Here is a 16,774-nt window from a genome sequence, read left to right as displayed (position 1 = left end):
AGAATAGAGTTTATAGTAAGGATCATATTCAATGAAGCCCAGCAGCAGTCAAGCTTCTTACAGAAATGCATATTAATGCAGCAATTGCAGGAGAAAGGAAGTGGTACGGTGTGACAATGGTGAATTCCCCTGTGCAATGGAACAAGTTTCTTTGTTGTTATGTAAAATTCTCACTGTATAATTGCACTGGATGTTTTGAAGCTTTCATTCCTTATATGTCTCTGTGTATTCCGATGCCAGTATGTTGGCCTGGCCTCCAGGGATATGGAGGTAGAGAGGTTCTTAACTAAGAGCACTGTGCTGATGACAAGCCTCAATCAAGCCTTTAACCACAGCCTGCTCAGCTCAAGTGGCCAACAAAACTTTGTAAGCCGGAGCAGGAGAGAAGACGCATAGCTCCCATAGCTCTGAATTTAAACAGCTTTCGAAAGGGATGGCTCCTGAAGCAGTCTATCTTCTGGTCCTCTGGGACTTTGAGTTCCACTCCAGTCCAGTGCCATGTTTCAGTATGTATCTGCCAACAAAATAAACAACAACACTCTACATTCAGTGTTGTATGAGAGATGACTAAGTACACACCGTGTGTTCTAAAAGCGTGTAAACATTCGCTTTTTTAAATGAAGATTCATTTCATTCCGTTTAACTGTTGCAAATTGTTTGCCTCCCATCTCTCCCGGCTCACTATGACTAACTGGGATCAGGGGCAGAGCAGGCAGAATCAGAATTAATACATAAGTGCGTGCAGCAGTCTCCAGATTGACTGTGTTGTGGCATCAGAGCAGAGCATGCAGTGTGGCTCTCTCTCCCTCCTATTCCTGTCCTCCTCTGGGACTGGGACCCAGACACACAGTGAAAGAGGGAGAGGGGGCATGCCCTGTGGCACTGGAGTCCCCTGTACCAGGGCTCAGCTTCACCTTCAGAGGAAGGGGGAGGCGAGGGGGAGAGAGAGAAAGAGAGAGGGAGCTCAGGTGGAGGAGTGCGGGCCATGCCGGGGATGGGAGGAGAGCGCCACCACACATTCTCCACTTCACGGCACTCGTCTGCTCTGTAAACCAAGGCTTTTGTTGTTTCCCCCAGAGTGCAACACACAGACTCCCAGTCAGGAAGCTCGTCAATCTTTGCCATAACAATACATAAATTAAATCCCAAATTACTGTTCCTCTGGCGGAGTAAAAGACATGGAGAGAGATGTCTCGTGCTGTGGTTTGGGAATACTCTTTCCCTCTTCTGCTCCCCCGCATTGAGGGTGTCAGAATGCATTTCAATAAGGCAGTCAGGTAAAAACAGAGGCAGAGAAGTGCTGCAGTGTTGTACAGGCATCCCGAGTTGGGCGGTGTTGAAATATTAATGGCCTCACACACAAACAAACACAGAGACACACGCATGAGTTCATCCCAAAAGCAGCCCAGGGCTATCGTCCAGACCTGGGTTTTAGCAAAGTCATTTCAGTTTGCAGTGCTATACAGGCATAATAGGGAAGCTCAGAGCGGTTCCACTGAAAGTAGAATATCTTGAGTGATGGGGATCATAGCTTAGGCTATTAGTTGATAGAGAGGAATTAGCATGAGGCAGCATAGAGACATTAATAATGCCTAAATTCTGCTTTTCTCTGTTCTAGTCCTCATGGTCTAAATATTGTTGGCTGGTTTGTGTGTTGAACGGACAGAGGCGCTTTAAAATGATGATACTGGCTTTTCCTCTGCAGGTGAATATCTGAATCTGATATATCTGAGCTGCACTGAAGTAGAAATGTCATGAGGACAGACTCATGGTAATAAGCCAACAGGCTACAGTCCCCAAACAAATAACACATTTATACTATTCTGTCTGTGCTCTGTACCACTGCTGTCCTTTGCCACTGACATTCAAATAACCTTTCTTCTGCTGTGCAATTGGGAATAAAAAAGTGCTCGTTCTGTTCCGTTAGACACCAACATGACAGCAGCGCCTTGGCAGATGAAAAGAGACAGGATCTGATTCTAGCTCTTGTTTGGCTGTCTGTCTGACTATCATGGGTTTCAATTTAGCATAGACTATCTTTATCAAATTACAGCTGATCTCCATTGCCAAAGGGGGAAATTAATCTTGCAGTCAAAATGTGGGGAAACTACGATATAAAAATGTGACTTACTGTGCACTTGCCAGCTAGTCAACTGACCCGTCGTACCAATGGTATTTTTCCGGTGTAAACTGTATCTAGATATTGATTCCACTAACATATTTCTGCATTGGAGCCCTGTGTGTAGTCAAGTGTTATTTTCCAACATTTGCCTAGTTGTTGTTGTGTTATTTGTCCCTGTTTGTTGGATTGGATAGCCATTGCTAATCTGCCCATAATGCTGACCTGTACAGGCACAGCATTGCTGTCCAATCACTTACATAATCTCCAACATGAGCCAACTGGTTTGCATCATTTGGGCACAGACAGCTGTCAACACACAGGCAACCCCCCCCCCCAGAACCACATCCATACCCTTAAAACATGCCCACCACTACAACTGCAGTCTTACATTTTCTGCCTCTTACCACAAATATGCACTGAAAAAAGAATGATGCATCTAATAGTGTTAGAAGGCACAGATGTTGTGTCCAATGAAGAGGCAGATGGAGACATTACACCTTACTCTATGAGGTCTTCCATCACTCAGAGATATGTTGTATAATGTATTACTCTGTATGTAACACCCTTGTAGTAGACGTAGTCATCCGTGAGAAATGATCTAGAAGCTGTGCCACAGCCCAGTAATGGGTTAAGCTTTCATCCTCAGTTTGTGTCTGTAATGTAAGGCAGCATCCTAATCCTCTAAACGTCATGTCAGTAGTCCAGTTGTCCAGGAAAATCTGAGTGTGCAGTAGGAATAACTTGGAGAGCCTCTGTAGTGGTTTGTTTATGTCAGTATTTGCACTGCCCTGCACATATTCCTGCGCTATTTCAATTGTATAGCACAAATTCAAAAAACCTTACTTGAGTAAGATCTGGGATCATATGGGTGTGAAGAATGCCATTCTGAAAAGGCTTTACCATTAGAAAATAAAAAGCTGCTTATGGTTGTTTTTGTGCCTCAGATGATGTGGAGCACGTTCACTACTAAACTGTAGATAACAATCTGTCTCAAATGAGTAGCGGTGTAACATGAATAATACACATCAGCTTTTCACCATTAAAGGATCAACCTTTTTACATAATTGATATACCTTCAATATATTTAGTCAACACCACGCTTTTCCTCCCTCCTAAACGATGCTCTCCAGGTACAAATGAAACTATAGCATATTTGTGAGGCGCAGGAGAAAATGCTCACTCTGACAACAACTGTCTTTGTGGTGCTTATGTCAGGTCTAAAGCGCTAGCTACAGAAAGCAGTACGCTATGACAGGGTCCCGGGGAGCAGCTATCATGTGGAAGGCAAAACCTTTGTTTCATTTTGTAAACGGTTTTCTGTTCATTTCCTGGGATTAATAAATTCAGTGTTATCTTCGTGTGGGGTTTGATCTCAGGGTGGTTTGGTACACAGTGAAGGGCAGAGGTGGACACAGAGAGGGCTTGACATCCTCAGTCTCCAAAGGGCATTTATGTGATGTGAATAAGTGTCCTTGAACTGCACAGCGATGGACACAGACAGCATCTCTAACAAGTTGTGGCGAATGTTAAACCTAGGCTTCACTACTACATGAGGCTGGCTACTACACAGTCCTCTCACCATGCGCTTGCCATTGTGAAAGTCGAAAGCCACCCACACCAGAGGTTGATCCTCCACCGAGGATCTTCGTCATTACCTTTTTCATTCTTTCTGTAGATGGGTATTTTGTGAATGCTGCCGTATGATTCACAGTACATTATCTGTGTGCGTCAGCAGGTCCCCCCTGTCTTTGATGTGGCCTGTGTGTGGAGGCAATCTCACAGCGCTATGAGGAATGGGAGGCTGCTGAGTTGGGCTTTAGCATGGCTGACCGTCTCACTGTGCCTGGCTTTGATGTCCTAAACAGAGCAGGCAGGGCTGCCTGGCAGGCAGGGAGGGAGGGAGCACGGCAGGCAGAGAGGCATGGAGACAGGCAGGCGCTGTGAATGTGATCAACAGCAGTGAGCAGCGCTGGTCAAGCCCAGACACAGAGCCAGCAGCGAGCTTCACAATGGCAGTTAACACCATGGCTTCTGTCAATAGCTATTGACTTCCAGATCTGAAGTACTTAGGCACAAGGCCTTTCTGTTTGACCATCGCCCCCTGTGTGAATTAATTTTAAACCACTCACACTATCCGAATTGTAGTCTGACTGGGAGCCCCAGGACCAGCCATTCAAGATGGCAGCTTGCTACAAATATTGACGTGAACCCATGGCTTAGGTGACTTAATGGCTTATTTGTTCTTCATGCTGTTATTACTCTGTATTTATTCCTCATGAATCTATACCAGAAAGCAGCTTATTTCACTGTGATTCTTCTTTTACATAGCAAACCACAAAGCCTACCACAGTTAGACTGGAGACAAACCCTTTTTTACTGTTGAGTGCACCGAGCATTCAGAGGCTTGTGTAGTAGTGTTGTCTGGTGAGGCTGTGTGCATTCAGGGCCTCACTGCTGCAGATAGGGCTTTGTGAGCCATCCTCATCAGTGTGTGCCCAGCCCTGCCGTTTCCACTCTCTCTGCATTCACCTGATGTGGCACAGCCTCTGTCAGGCCTGAGCGAGCATCCAGCCAGCCCTGCCTCTTCAGGGGAGATGAAGGCATCTCGCAGCTACCCTGGGCAGCAATCTAAGCCTGGAGCTCAGAGCCTGGAGCCCGTGGGAAAGCGAGAGGGCTGGAAGTTGGGAGCTGGAAGCTGGGCTCAAGAGGAGAGGATGCAGCTACAGACACAGTCAGAGTGACAGCCCTGCACTGCCACCCAGTGGCCAGTGCCCACCAATACAGTCTTGTTTCTTCACCACAACCCCAGCCAGCCTTAATTACAGCACGCTTCACTTGTTGTGAGTGCATGTCAGAACAAATTATGTTTGTAATGAGGCTGAAAATGTTAAAGGAGTCGCAACACACTGCACCGCTAATGCTCATGCAGGGAGAGCACAAAAACAAACAATGGAGTGCACTGCCCATAATGCCAGTGTTAAAACAGAGATAACCAAAATGACAACCGTCTCGACACAATGCAGAAATTAATAATGATCATTTATAAAGTAACCCTCTCAGCAAGCGTGTCAAAACCTGGCTCCTGGTTTGTTTTCCCTGTAGTCTAGGCAGACTATGGGCATTATCCCCTATTGAACAGCAGGATACCAAGTCATCCAAGGTGTTTTCCATATGATAACTGACTGGTGTGTGTGCCACTGCTGTCTTTGTTCATTTGACTGAAATGTAGGCTAATTCTGCATCTAGGGGTGAGGTCTTGTTGACTTCTGCAGTGCTAACAGAGCCAGCTAACAGAGATTCTTGAATGGAGGGACAGTGTGTATAGTGGTAAAGGGTTGTTGGAACAGCGGCCCTCCCTTGGGCACGCTTCAGGGACACCGACATTATCCACATGACACAACAGACGCTCCCAGGCAGCTGATTAAATGGGCTCTGAGTCCTCTGGATGGAAGACCCATTTGATATGATCAAATTAATTTGAAGGGATTGGATGTGAAGGTGTACTAAAGTAGTACAGAACTTCTATCTACTCTGGCCTATATGACATACTTTAGGCCTGGTGTATAAAGCTAGGGGGAGACTGATGTAATACCTTGCCATACTATCAATGGATGTAGTACATGTAGCTGGTTTTAGATGTTTAGAATGGGTCATGAGTAAAATTATACATTTTCAGCACTAGTAAGAGTAGGCTGTTTGATAGTGCTCTTTGCTCTGATTGGCTATACTGTATGTGCATTTGGGTAAGGAGCCACTATAGAGCAGGGAAAGAACCCACTGTAATCTTTTCTCAGTGTAGATCAGATAGTATGGTTCGTCTGGCGCTACGGCGTGCTGTAACAATGGCAGTCTGAGATGTTAGCACTGTGGAGGAGAGCTGGGTTATAGATAGAGATCTAGTGTGGAGGCAGAGAGAGACGTTGTGTCAGAGGCTGCAGTGATAAAGCATGAGAGCTGTAGGACAGGCTGGGGGTTCTGTGTCTGAGATGCCTCTCTGTGTTCCGCTGCCCTGTGGCCTGCTGCTCTGCTGCTCTGCTCCTGTGCAGGGGGCCGGGATGGATGAGACCTGTCCCCCCCCATGACTGTGTCTTTTATGCCCACTAAATCACCCACAGGCCTGTCAGCAGCGGAACACTATCGACCTCACTGAACTCTACTGCACTTTACTACTGTCTGAAGTGACAGCCTTCATCCACTCCCACCTCACTGGGCCTCATATAGCTACTCACCATCCCAATAGGAAGGTTATCATTCTTTGTGGCCATACTGGGTTTTCTGCTGGGTATGGAGGGTTTTGAAGTTAAAGAGATAACATTAAGTCATTTTCTCCACTGGGGAATAAGTTCAGTTATGTGGGTGAGTGGTAGTCTGCGTCATTTGTGCCTGCAATGTAAATCGACACTGTGTTTACAGTGGTTGGCTGGTGACTCAGTGAAGATTCAAAATGGCCTCCTTCATGCACGACTCAGTAAATATTCATTTAATGTTGTGTGGAAGTGAGGATTCAAAGCCACTGGATGAGATGTTTTTGAAGCGCAGTGCTCTTTCATGTACCAACATGCTAAACATACTGAAGGCGTTTTACTGTGACAGCAAAATGTTGATTTTTTTATTTTCTTCTCTCCAGCTCAAATCGAAATAATTCCCTGCAAGATCTGTGGAGACAAATCATCAGGCATCCATTACGGTGTGATAACATGTGAGGGCTGTAAGGTAAGCACCTAGAGAACTAACATGTGGGTGTTGGGGTGGGGTGGGGGGACAGGAAGCAGAAAAAGTTGAACTTACAAGGAAATACATTTGAACATGTTGTCTAACTTTTGAAACGATCTTTCGAGAGACGATAAAGTGTAAACTCACAGAGAGCATCATCATTAAAGTGGTCAAGCCATACAGAGGACATCACAGAGCTCCACTTTTAGCAGGACAAAGTGACTCCTCTGCTTTGTACAGACTCTCCCTCTCAGGGACATGCTGCTTCTATGTTTCTGCTTCTGCTGCAGCTTGCTTTTCCTTCAAATAAAATCAGCAAAAGAAGTGCTTAGAATTTTTGAGGATTTTGGGCTGTTTGCTACAGTATGCTGCTTTTATCGAAGCACGATTTTGTACTGTTTCAAATATACCAGCCATTCACAGTGAGGGGGATTTATTTTGTGCTTCTAGTGTATTCTTGTTCCTGTGCTTGTCACTAGGCGAGTCATTAATATTCTTCCAACAGGCACCTTTATTACAGAGAGACAGAAGCTCTTTCAGCTGCTCCTCAGAGTCTCTCTCTCTCTCTCTCTCTCTCTCTCTCTCTCTCTCTCGCTCCCTCAGACAAGAGCTAGCTGCCTTGGAGAAACAAAACGCTAAAGAATAAACTGCTGAAATGTATCTTTAATGATGGCTAATTACTCCAGGCAGAGAGGCATTTAATGATATGTGCGAGTACAAGAGTTTGGACCATAAATCACAGCATTATTAAAGAGTGCTGCTTGTCACCAGCAGTTCTAGCCTGGCTCCTGTAATGGCTGCCATTATAAAGAAACTCGGCAGCTGTCAGCTGTTTTCTTGTAATTAAACAGCCAATGAGCAGATAATTAAGACATATGTGTATGGAGAAGTGGAGTGGGGCATGTTAATGATGTGCTGGAATCAATTCATTAAGTCAAAGGATGAGGATTCCAATCGGTGTGTGTATGACATCTTTTAGCACTGCACGTGTTGGAGCCCTGTTATTAATCAACACTAATTACACAAACTATAGAAAATACTGTCTACAATTATGATCATACCCAAACACACTACCCCCTGCAGTAAACATTGTTAAAACACACCACCCCTTCAATAAAACGACATAGCTCTCTATACAACTGACACTAGAACACAATAGCCTGCAACACAATGGCAGTTCAGTATTCTACATTATTTCAGCAACAATACCCTCAATAGTGATGAATACTGTCAATAAGAACCCAGTTAAATGCAACGTTTAGAGAAATAAAAGCCTATCAGTCATTGGATACAGCAGTACCACTGTGGTTCATATTGTAAGCATGGTTGTCTCCACTCCCTCTCGCTCTCCTGTCTTAGGGCTTCTTCAGGAGGAGTCAGCAGAGCAATGCGGCTTACTCATGCCCCCGTCAGAAGAACTGCCTGATCGACCGCACCAGCCGCAACCGCTGCCAGCACTGCCGGCTGCAGAAATGTCTGGCAGTGGGCATGTCAAGGGACGGTACGTACCACCGTCAACAAGAGGGGAGGGGACGGACACACTTGCAAGACAGGACAACACATGAAAGTGAATAGGGCATTATGGGTAGATAATCCAATTGTTCTATGATATTTTTTTATTGAAAGATAGATGTGACAGATTGTTATATCATAAACACCAGAGTGGCTAGAGTAGGGAAGTGTGGACTAGACAGACGTCACTGTCTGTGTAATTTCCACCAGTAACTGGCGTGGCTGTGCAGTAAGTTGGCAGGTGTGACAGAAAGTAGGGTTGATGAACAGAGGGTCGTTAGGAGGTGTCATTAGTGCTGGACTGGTGCAGCTGAGGAGCAGTAATGGAAGCACACAGGTGAGTGTCTATGGGGGAGGAGGGACCTCATGCTGGGCTGAATTGGGTTGGGCTGGGCTGGAGGGATCAGAGGAGCCTGTAATCAGGCCAGGCCTTTAGAGCCTTTCCGCTGCTCACACACATGGACACACACACACATACACGCAAGCACACACGCAAACACACACACACACAGACCACGCACACACAATCAGGACAGGCCAAGGTGACTCCTGCATTTACTCAGCACACCAGAGTCCATCTGCCCGCGCTCCCCTCTGCTCCGCTTACTTCCACTCTGTCCACACACGGGCCATCTGACACTCTGCCAGACCCCAGAACTCTGAGGCGGCTCACTCTCAGGACCAGCTCTGTTTAGTGTGCAGGGCTCTATTAAACAAACTGTCTCGTGTCTGAGTGGCCTGTAAGCTGTGTAGGTTGTGTAGGTTGCTCTCCCGGGGTAGTTCTCATGCAAGTAGGATGTTAGTGTTGAAGGTTTCATAATGCTGATTGCTCCACTAATACTTCCTGAAATCACAAATCTTACCTGTTATAGAGAGGCTAAACTGGAGTCACAGGTGAGTGTTATGTCAATGTGTCAGTAGTAAAGGAGAGTCTCTCCCTCCCTCCCTCTCTCCCTCCCTCTCTCACCTACAGCGGTGAAGTTTGGGCGCATGTCGAAGAAGCAGCGGGACAGCCTGTATGCGGAGGTGCAGAAACACCGGCTGCAGCAGGCGCAGCGTGACCACCAGCAGCAGCCCGGCGAGGCCGAGCCACTCACACCCACCTATGGCCTCTCGGCCAATGGCCTCACAGAGCTCCACGACGACCTCAGTGGCTACATGGATGGCCACACCCCCGACGGCAGCAAGCCCGACTCAGCAGTCAGCAGCTTCTACCTGGACATCCAGCCCTCCCCTGACCAGTCCGGCCTGGACATCAACGGTATCAAGCCCGAGCCCATCTGCGACTTCGCCCCCGGCTCAGGCTTCTTCCCCTACTGCTCCTTTACCAACGGAGAGACATCCCCCACTGTGTCCATGGCTGAGCTAGGTGAGGAGCAAGGGGGAGATGGGAGAGGAGAAGGGGGAGGAGGAGGGAGAACAACTCAACCGTGGGGCAAATGACACAAAGGTTGCTTAAAATAGCAGGCGGTTGGAGACTCATCTCCAACACTCATTAAAAGAACCTCTTTTTTGTAATTAGTTTCCATTAATTAGGGCCAATCAGGATCCAGCAGGGCACGCATCTGGGGAAATCATTTTTTTAGGCTCCCCTGTGCCTTGGAACTCCTTTTAACAGATGTGTTTTCAAAACCATTTAAATTCTTATACTCAATATTTCTCTCTGAGCAAATGTGACCTTTGTTTCAATGAGTAATATTGTGCAGCCGACCGCCCCTCCTCCCCGTGCATAACTAGATTGGGTTTGGCAGAACCTTCAGCTGGGAGCTTCCTGGAGGCAGTAAAAGGAAATGTCAACAAGCGTCTTCCCAGTCAAATAAAGCCCAAGCTCTCCACCTCCTAGTTGAAGCTTTGTAAATAATTCATATTTTCATGTGGCATAGTTCATCTGTGAGCTCCTCCCATTCCCCTTGAGCAGCATTCAGGTCTGACACTGTTGTGATGTGCTGTGCTGTACTGTTTGGTTGTGTTGCAGAGCACCTGGCCCAGAACATCTCCAAGTCTCACATGGAGACGTGTCAGTACCTGAGAGAGGAGCTGCAGCAGATGACCTGGCAGGCCTTCCTGCAGGAGGAGATGGAGAGCTACCAGACCAAGGTACTGGACAGTACACTACACGTCCACCAGCATCACCACTATCACTACCACAAAGCAGTACTCACACTAGAACTGCTTTACCTGCCTCACTGTTCTACAAACATAACAGAGCTAATCCCATCTGTTCTACAGCAGATAACCCTTCTCTCTTTCCGTCCCTCTAGCCCCGAGAGGTCATGTGGCAGCTGTGTGCTATCAAAATCACAGAGGCCATCCAGTACGTGGTGGAGTTTGCCAAGCGGATCGACGGCTTCATGGAGCTGTGTCAGAACGATCAGATAGTGCTGCTGAAAGCAGGTATGACAGCCCGTCAACACGGCTCACCGCCGTCTCTCCCCCACCACCCCTCAAACTCCCGTCTCCCCCTCAGGCGTTGTCACAAGGGCGTAGCTGACCTGACTTCACAAAGCCTCCTTCACAGACTGACTGTGTTTCACAAAGCCAGGAGACTCCACCCTGCCTGCCTCCTCCCTCTGTCCCTCTGTTCCTGTCCCTCCGCTGTATAACAGGACACAGGCTTATCGGCATTAGAGCAGGGAACATCAACAAGTTTTTATTGAACGGATGGTCAGGGGGCTGGAACATAATTACATATAATTTGTAAACTGCAAATTGATCGCAAGAAGCCCAAACACATATAATATTTGACTAAAACATAATCATTTCAAACCTTGCTTACATTTGTATACGATCACATACAGTTTCTCTCTATTATGCGTGACAATACCTTGGAACAGATTTCCAGAATTAAAATCACTTGGAGATGATTTGCTGGTTTTTATGTGCAACAAGATAATAATAATACAACAATAAATACACTTGTAACGTTATTTTTATATACTTTTGTTCAGAAAACTTGTGGGAACAAATAAAATCACCCACGGACTGCCAGTTGGGGAACCCTGCATTAGAGGGACTACAGTTTTACCTGAGCTGAGACACTAGCTAGATGCCACGTTGACCAAACACACACACACACACACACACACACACACACACACACACACACACACACACACACACACACACACACACACACACACACACACACACACACACACAGCCTCCTGTGGGTATTACCTTGGGATTTTATTTGCATTAACACTGCCAATAGTAATAATGAAATGGTGACAGAGATCCCTTGTCTGCCGTGACATTTTAAACCAGTGCCGCCTCATAAAGCGCAGTAACAGCTTCTATTACATCTCTTTTATCCTCTGATCCAGTCCCACACAGCGCAGCAGTATACAGATTCATGTTTCAACATCCTTTCTTATAGGGGGAGAGAAAGATGTGTATAAATGGAATGATATTACTTGTTCCATGTCATGGGTTTCTGTTTAAAAGGAATAGGGGGTATAACACATAAATGACAGAGGAGAAAACACAAAATAGTGCATATGATGTGTTGGGCCTATAGTGATGCCTGACTGGCAACTCTAACTGGATCTGTAGAAGAGAAGAACCCAGGTTTAGCATGATGTTATTTCTGTCTCTGCAGGCTCTTTGGAGGTTGTGTTTGTGAGAATGTGCCGTGCCTTCGACTCTCAAAACAACACAGTCTATTTCGATGGAAAGTATGCTGGGCCTGATGTGTTTAAGTCATTAGGTAAGTGCTCCAAATGTTCAATCCTGTGCACGTGTGTGCGGTGCATTGGGGCGTGCACGTGTGTGTGTTTGTGTAAGCATGCATTGCTTTATATAACAGTCAAAGTTGGCGTATCTCTTTATGTCCCTCCACAAAGTTCTGAGGTCCAGGAAGCTAACACTGAGAACTCATCCTTGCCTCACCTGGATCTCTCCTCTCCCCAGTGGATACATATGGCAGAATAGAGTTGTTACTGAGCCACTGCTGCTGCATATGGCTCCTGTTAAGATGGAATAAAGAAATCCAGTTTGCTTTTTGGGAGAGTTATATCAAAACCATCATTGAAAGCGCCATAGAATATGGCAGGTGTAAGCAAATAGCATTTGCTTTTGAATGCCATTGTCATTACTAAGACACTCCACAGTGTATTTTCCCTTGCATCCAAATGCCTTTGGAGGAAAGGAATGTGTCCTTGCGGCAGTGTGAAAGTGTAGAATGAAAGCCTAAACAGATCTGTGTGTGTGTGTGTTGTGTATGCACAATCGTGCGTGTGTGCAAGACAGAAGAGTAACAATGCTGTGCTATTCAGTGTCATGAGTGTGACCTCCCTTACAAGCCTCCCAGTGTCAGTCAGTCAGACAGTCAGTCAGTAAGACAGTCAGTCAGACACTGCTCCAGATAGAGAAGAGGCTCGGGCCTGGGGAGGCAGAGCGATGGGGTTCCAGAGCTGCACTGGCCTCAGCCTGTCTCCCACATTCCTCAATAATTGATCTAACTAAAAGACTCATTAGTGGCCTCATTCTGGGTTGCGTAATGCCACCAAACTGCCAGAATGTGACTAGTCTGGGAGGGAAAAGTCAGTAAAAGCATTGCCAGTTCCGCCTCAGACGCTCCCCTGTGCTGTCAGTACACTGCACCTCCTCTCTCTGCCTGTGTGCCTTTCTCCCAATAAAGATCAAGAGTGAGACTGCCTCATCCTCATCCCCAACCATCTCTCTGTGTCTGTATCCTTTGCTGTGGCAGGCTGTGACGACTTGATCAGCTCCGTCTTCGAGTTTGGGAAGAACTTGTGTTCTATGCACCTGTCTGAGGATGAGATTGCCCTGTTCTCCGCGTTCGTGTTGATGTCTGCAGGTAGGTGTCACTGGCAGTACAAACACAAGCGAGGCGGGGCGGGGGGGGCAGACATGCATATACACACTGCTGGGTCTCTTATTTACCTTCTTACCCTGAAACTACTCTAAACAAACTTCCATTGAAAACCATCCATCCAGCATGTTCCTCAATTAGACACAGAGGTCAGTCATCAGTATTACTGATTGCTGTCTTACTGAGTATTACACCTTTATCCACAGTAGATTCAGAAAACCTTGTAGTGATCATAATGGGTGTGTTTCTTCTCTGCGTAGACCGGTCCTGGCTCCAGGAGAAGGTGAAGGTGGAGAAACTCCAGCAGAAGATCCAGCTGGCACTGCAGCATGTCCTGCAGAAGAACCACAGAGAGGACGGCATACTCACCAAGGTACACCCACTGTCTGTCTACACACCCACTCTCATCCACTGCATCTTTCTGTCATCTCACTGAAGGACAGTATATAGAACTGAACTATACTGAAGATTCAAAGATTGTGTACAGTAATGCAGTTATCCACTATTGAACAAACATTATTTTAAATCAAGTAGTACATTTGAGAGTTGGCATCAGATTTTTGGAGCAGAGATACGCAGATACTGTATGTAAGAAAGGTGTACAAGCGCCATAAGGTGAGGTGTCAAGATTTCCCCCTGGTGTTTGCCTGTATCAGTATTTACTGGTCAGTTTGTGACAGTGAATGAAGAGATTTTCATGAGATCTCCATGTCCTTGCCTTACTGTGAATCTAAATAACAGCCTGTCTCTTTTCTTTTCCCAACGCAGTTGATATGCAAGGTGTCAACACTGCGAGCGCTGTGCAGCAGGCATACAGAGAAGCTGACGGCTTTCAAAGCAATATACCCAGACATTGTGCGTGCCCACTTCCCCCCCTTATATAAGGAGCTCTTTGGATCGGACTTTGAGCAGTCCATGCCCGTTGACGGGTAGCCAGTAGCCCTGCCAGGTGCCAGCGTGGCCACCGTGGGGAATGTCATGGGGAGCATGAATCTGAGACACTTTAACGGTGCCCTGCACATACCAGGACGGCCGGCACGCTGCACACTTTTCTTTCTTTTTTTTCTTGAGGGGAGGGTTGTGGGTGTTTGATTCTCTCCATTTATTTCATTGGGATTAGTTGTCTCTGTTTGGAACCCAGGTGGGACTCTAAGCCCCAGGGACATGAAGAGAAGTTGGAGACAATGCTTTCTCTCTGGATGAACTTGACTCTCTCATGCACATCATTACAGCATGTTCCCAGGATGTCTCACACTGATTAGCACTCATTGTTTTGACTGTTTCTACAAATCAGAATTTACTGTATAGAGAAAATGATATTGAATTTGGCTATGCACATGCCTAACCTGAAAATCCCCTCAGCACCAATGATCTGGCTCTCCACCTCCCCTCTGGAGCTCCAATGTCCAATGTCTTATTGCATTGGAAAACAGATCCATGTCAAGATGTATTTGTTATTAAATCTATACTGTATCATATACCCTAATGAAGTTAGCTGTCTGGGCATGTGTACCCTCCATTAATCCTGGAAATGGAAAGGGGAAGAAGGAATTGTAATATTCAAAGCCTTGTCTGGTAGTAAAGCTTCTATTTTTGTAACATGTATAGTGAATTAAACTCATGAAAGAGAGGGGGAGAGAAAGAGAAGTCAGGTAGCACTTACTATATTCCCGCAATAATTAGAGAAGCTGTTGTTTGTAGTGAATGACTAGGAAAGAAACATGACAATGGTAGAACAAGTGCTATCGTCAATGCTTCGTTGTCGTGGTTCTGTTTTTTTTAGTGTGTCTTTCTTGTCAGTGTGGTAGAGAAGCGGTAGATAAAAAACCTGGATGTGCCATACAGTAGTTTCTGCTCCTGCGTTGCCGTCTACCTGTCCATAATATAGAATGGATTGATCTGACATTCCAAAAAACTCAGTGGTGGCTTGTATAGAATTCCCATTATAATCCTGATATCCCTTTAGATTACCCAACACAGCATGGTTACAGTTTTGACACAACCCTTACCATAGTGGTTTGGTTTGTTTTTCTGTTTGCACACCATGATTCCTCTGCTGTGCAATTTGTACAAGACAGAAAGTCTTGTGCTGTCACCCCTCAGGGAAGAGTTGTTTTACGCTTTCTGTTTGAAATTGTTCCTGTTGTGTTGTTGGTCCTCATTAGGTAGAGTTCATGTGTTGTTCAGGGATGTTCGATAATAAGTGGTTAAGAAGAACATGTAGAATTCATTGCTGAGTCATATTTCCCATTGCTGATGGACAGTACTTAAGGAGCTGTTGGCTAAGCACCAGAAATTCTAACTATGCCCTAGAAGTCAAGCTCATAATAAACACAAACTTTTATTTACCCATGTTTACAGTCAGTTTTCCCATTGGCCATACAGAATATGTTTTATTTGATATGCAGTTTATTTATATTGCATACAATTCCAATAATAACATACTACATTTGGACTAAAATGGTGTCACCAGGGTCAATGTCACCAACTTATGATTACCCTCTTTGTTAGGTAAACCAAATATACTTACGCAATATTAAATATTTCTTCTTTAGGCTGTATTAATGCTGTACCTAAGTAATAATCTCTGTAATGGTCCAAAGTTATTTGGATATGTATTGGTCTAGGTGAAAACCAGTAGCAGCCTCAGACTACTAACCAGTGAAACCCAGTCTGTCTCAACCAGTGATTGACAATCCAGGTGACAGTGGGCCTGGCCTGTGGCCCAGTGGGAGAGATATGGATGCTCAGGGAGTTAACAGACAGACAGAAAAAGACAGACAGACAGGGGAAGCAGCATATTCTCAGCCAAGAACTATGTGGTAGCTTTGTGCAACTATTACGGGTTTCTGCCGGGAAGCCACTAGAGTGGAATCCCATTTCCCGTAACACAGATGTCATTCTCTGTCTCTATATCGATCAAACTGGTCCTAAATTAAAGGTCTCTTTGTCAAGCAATTGCAGCATCAACCCAGAACAAAAAGCAGTCATTTCTTACCACTTTCTGTTCATTGTGTTGTTATGTCCTTCTTGTCTATGTTCCGTGTACAGTTTGTTAGCAGTATTGATTAGACAATGGGGATACATCAGAGGCATTGGATCCTTTGTGTCTGTGACTCTTTCAACAAACATCTCTGCACCCACATGGTGTGGGAGGATAAGTCATCATGCATGCTGTCATTTGAGACATGTTTAGCAAAGGATCACTGAGTCTGCTAGTCTATCAATGTAAATAACACCTTATGCTCCTTCTGTCTCTGCTCTCTGTGGCACTCGTGTAAACAAGCAATAGTGTGCGTGTGTGTAAGTGTGTTTGTTTACTCACTGTGTGCATAAGACAAACCCCAGACAAGGCTTTTTAATAAACTAAGAGGAACAGGGTTATGTGGATGAGGAGTCTTAAGGCTTAGTGTTCCCTGGATTTGAAAGGTTTCGGTAACACTGAGATTGATCCATCCCGTGTAGCGCTCAAGTGTTATAAGCATGACATAATGCCTCTATACAATTTATAGTCCTTCAAAGCGCACTGGGGCAAATGACTAACCACTCAGTCGTATGTGTTCAGTGCAGAATAATTGTTATGAAAAGAGACA

The 16,774-nt window shown here is 45.6% G+C and overlaps 1 protein-coding gene across 2 annotated transcripts in view; it reads left to right on the top strand.

The window, feature by feature from the left end:
* LOC139371985 (RAR-related orphan receptor A, paralog a) overlaps window positions 1–14,708 on the top strand; it is a 288,440-nt gene extending 273,732 nt beyond the window's left edge. For both annotated transcript variants that reach the window (XM_071111974.1, XM_071111976.1), the window contains 9 exons: window positions 6,750–6,835; window positions 8,195–8,336; window positions 9,321–9,716; window positions 10,323–10,444; window positions 10,609–10,741; window positions 11,946–12,053; window positions 13,056–13,166; window positions 13,442–13,554; window positions 13,950–14,708. In XM_071111974.1, coding sequence (XP_070968075.1) covers window positions 6,750–6,835; window positions 8,195–8,336; window positions 9,321–9,716; window positions 10,323–10,444; window positions 10,609–10,741; window positions 11,946–12,053; window positions 13,056–13,166; window positions 13,442–13,554; window positions 13,950–14,114 — 1,376 coding nt within the window. In that variant the 3' untranslated portion in view covers window positions 14,115–14,708. The remainder of the gene's footprint in view (window positions 1–6,749; window positions 6,836–8,194; window positions 8,337–9,320; window positions 9,717–10,322; window positions 10,445–10,608; window positions 10,742–11,945; window positions 12,054–13,055; window positions 13,167–13,441; window positions 13,555–13,949) is intronic.
* The last annotated feature ends 2,066 nt before the right edge of the window (window positions 14,709–16,774 follow it).

The sequence above is a fragment of the Oncorhynchus clarkii genome, chromosome 2 (assembly GCF_045791955.1).
Source record: "Oncorhynchus clarkii lewisi isolate Uvic-CL-2024 chromosome 2, UVic_Ocla_1.0, whole genome shotgun sequence".
Classification (NCBI taxonomy): domain Eukaryota; kingdom Metazoa; phylum Chordata; class Actinopteri; order Salmoniformes; family Salmonidae; genus Oncorhynchus; species Oncorhynchus clarkii.
This window is presented reverse-complemented; position numbering and strand designations above follow the sequence as displayed.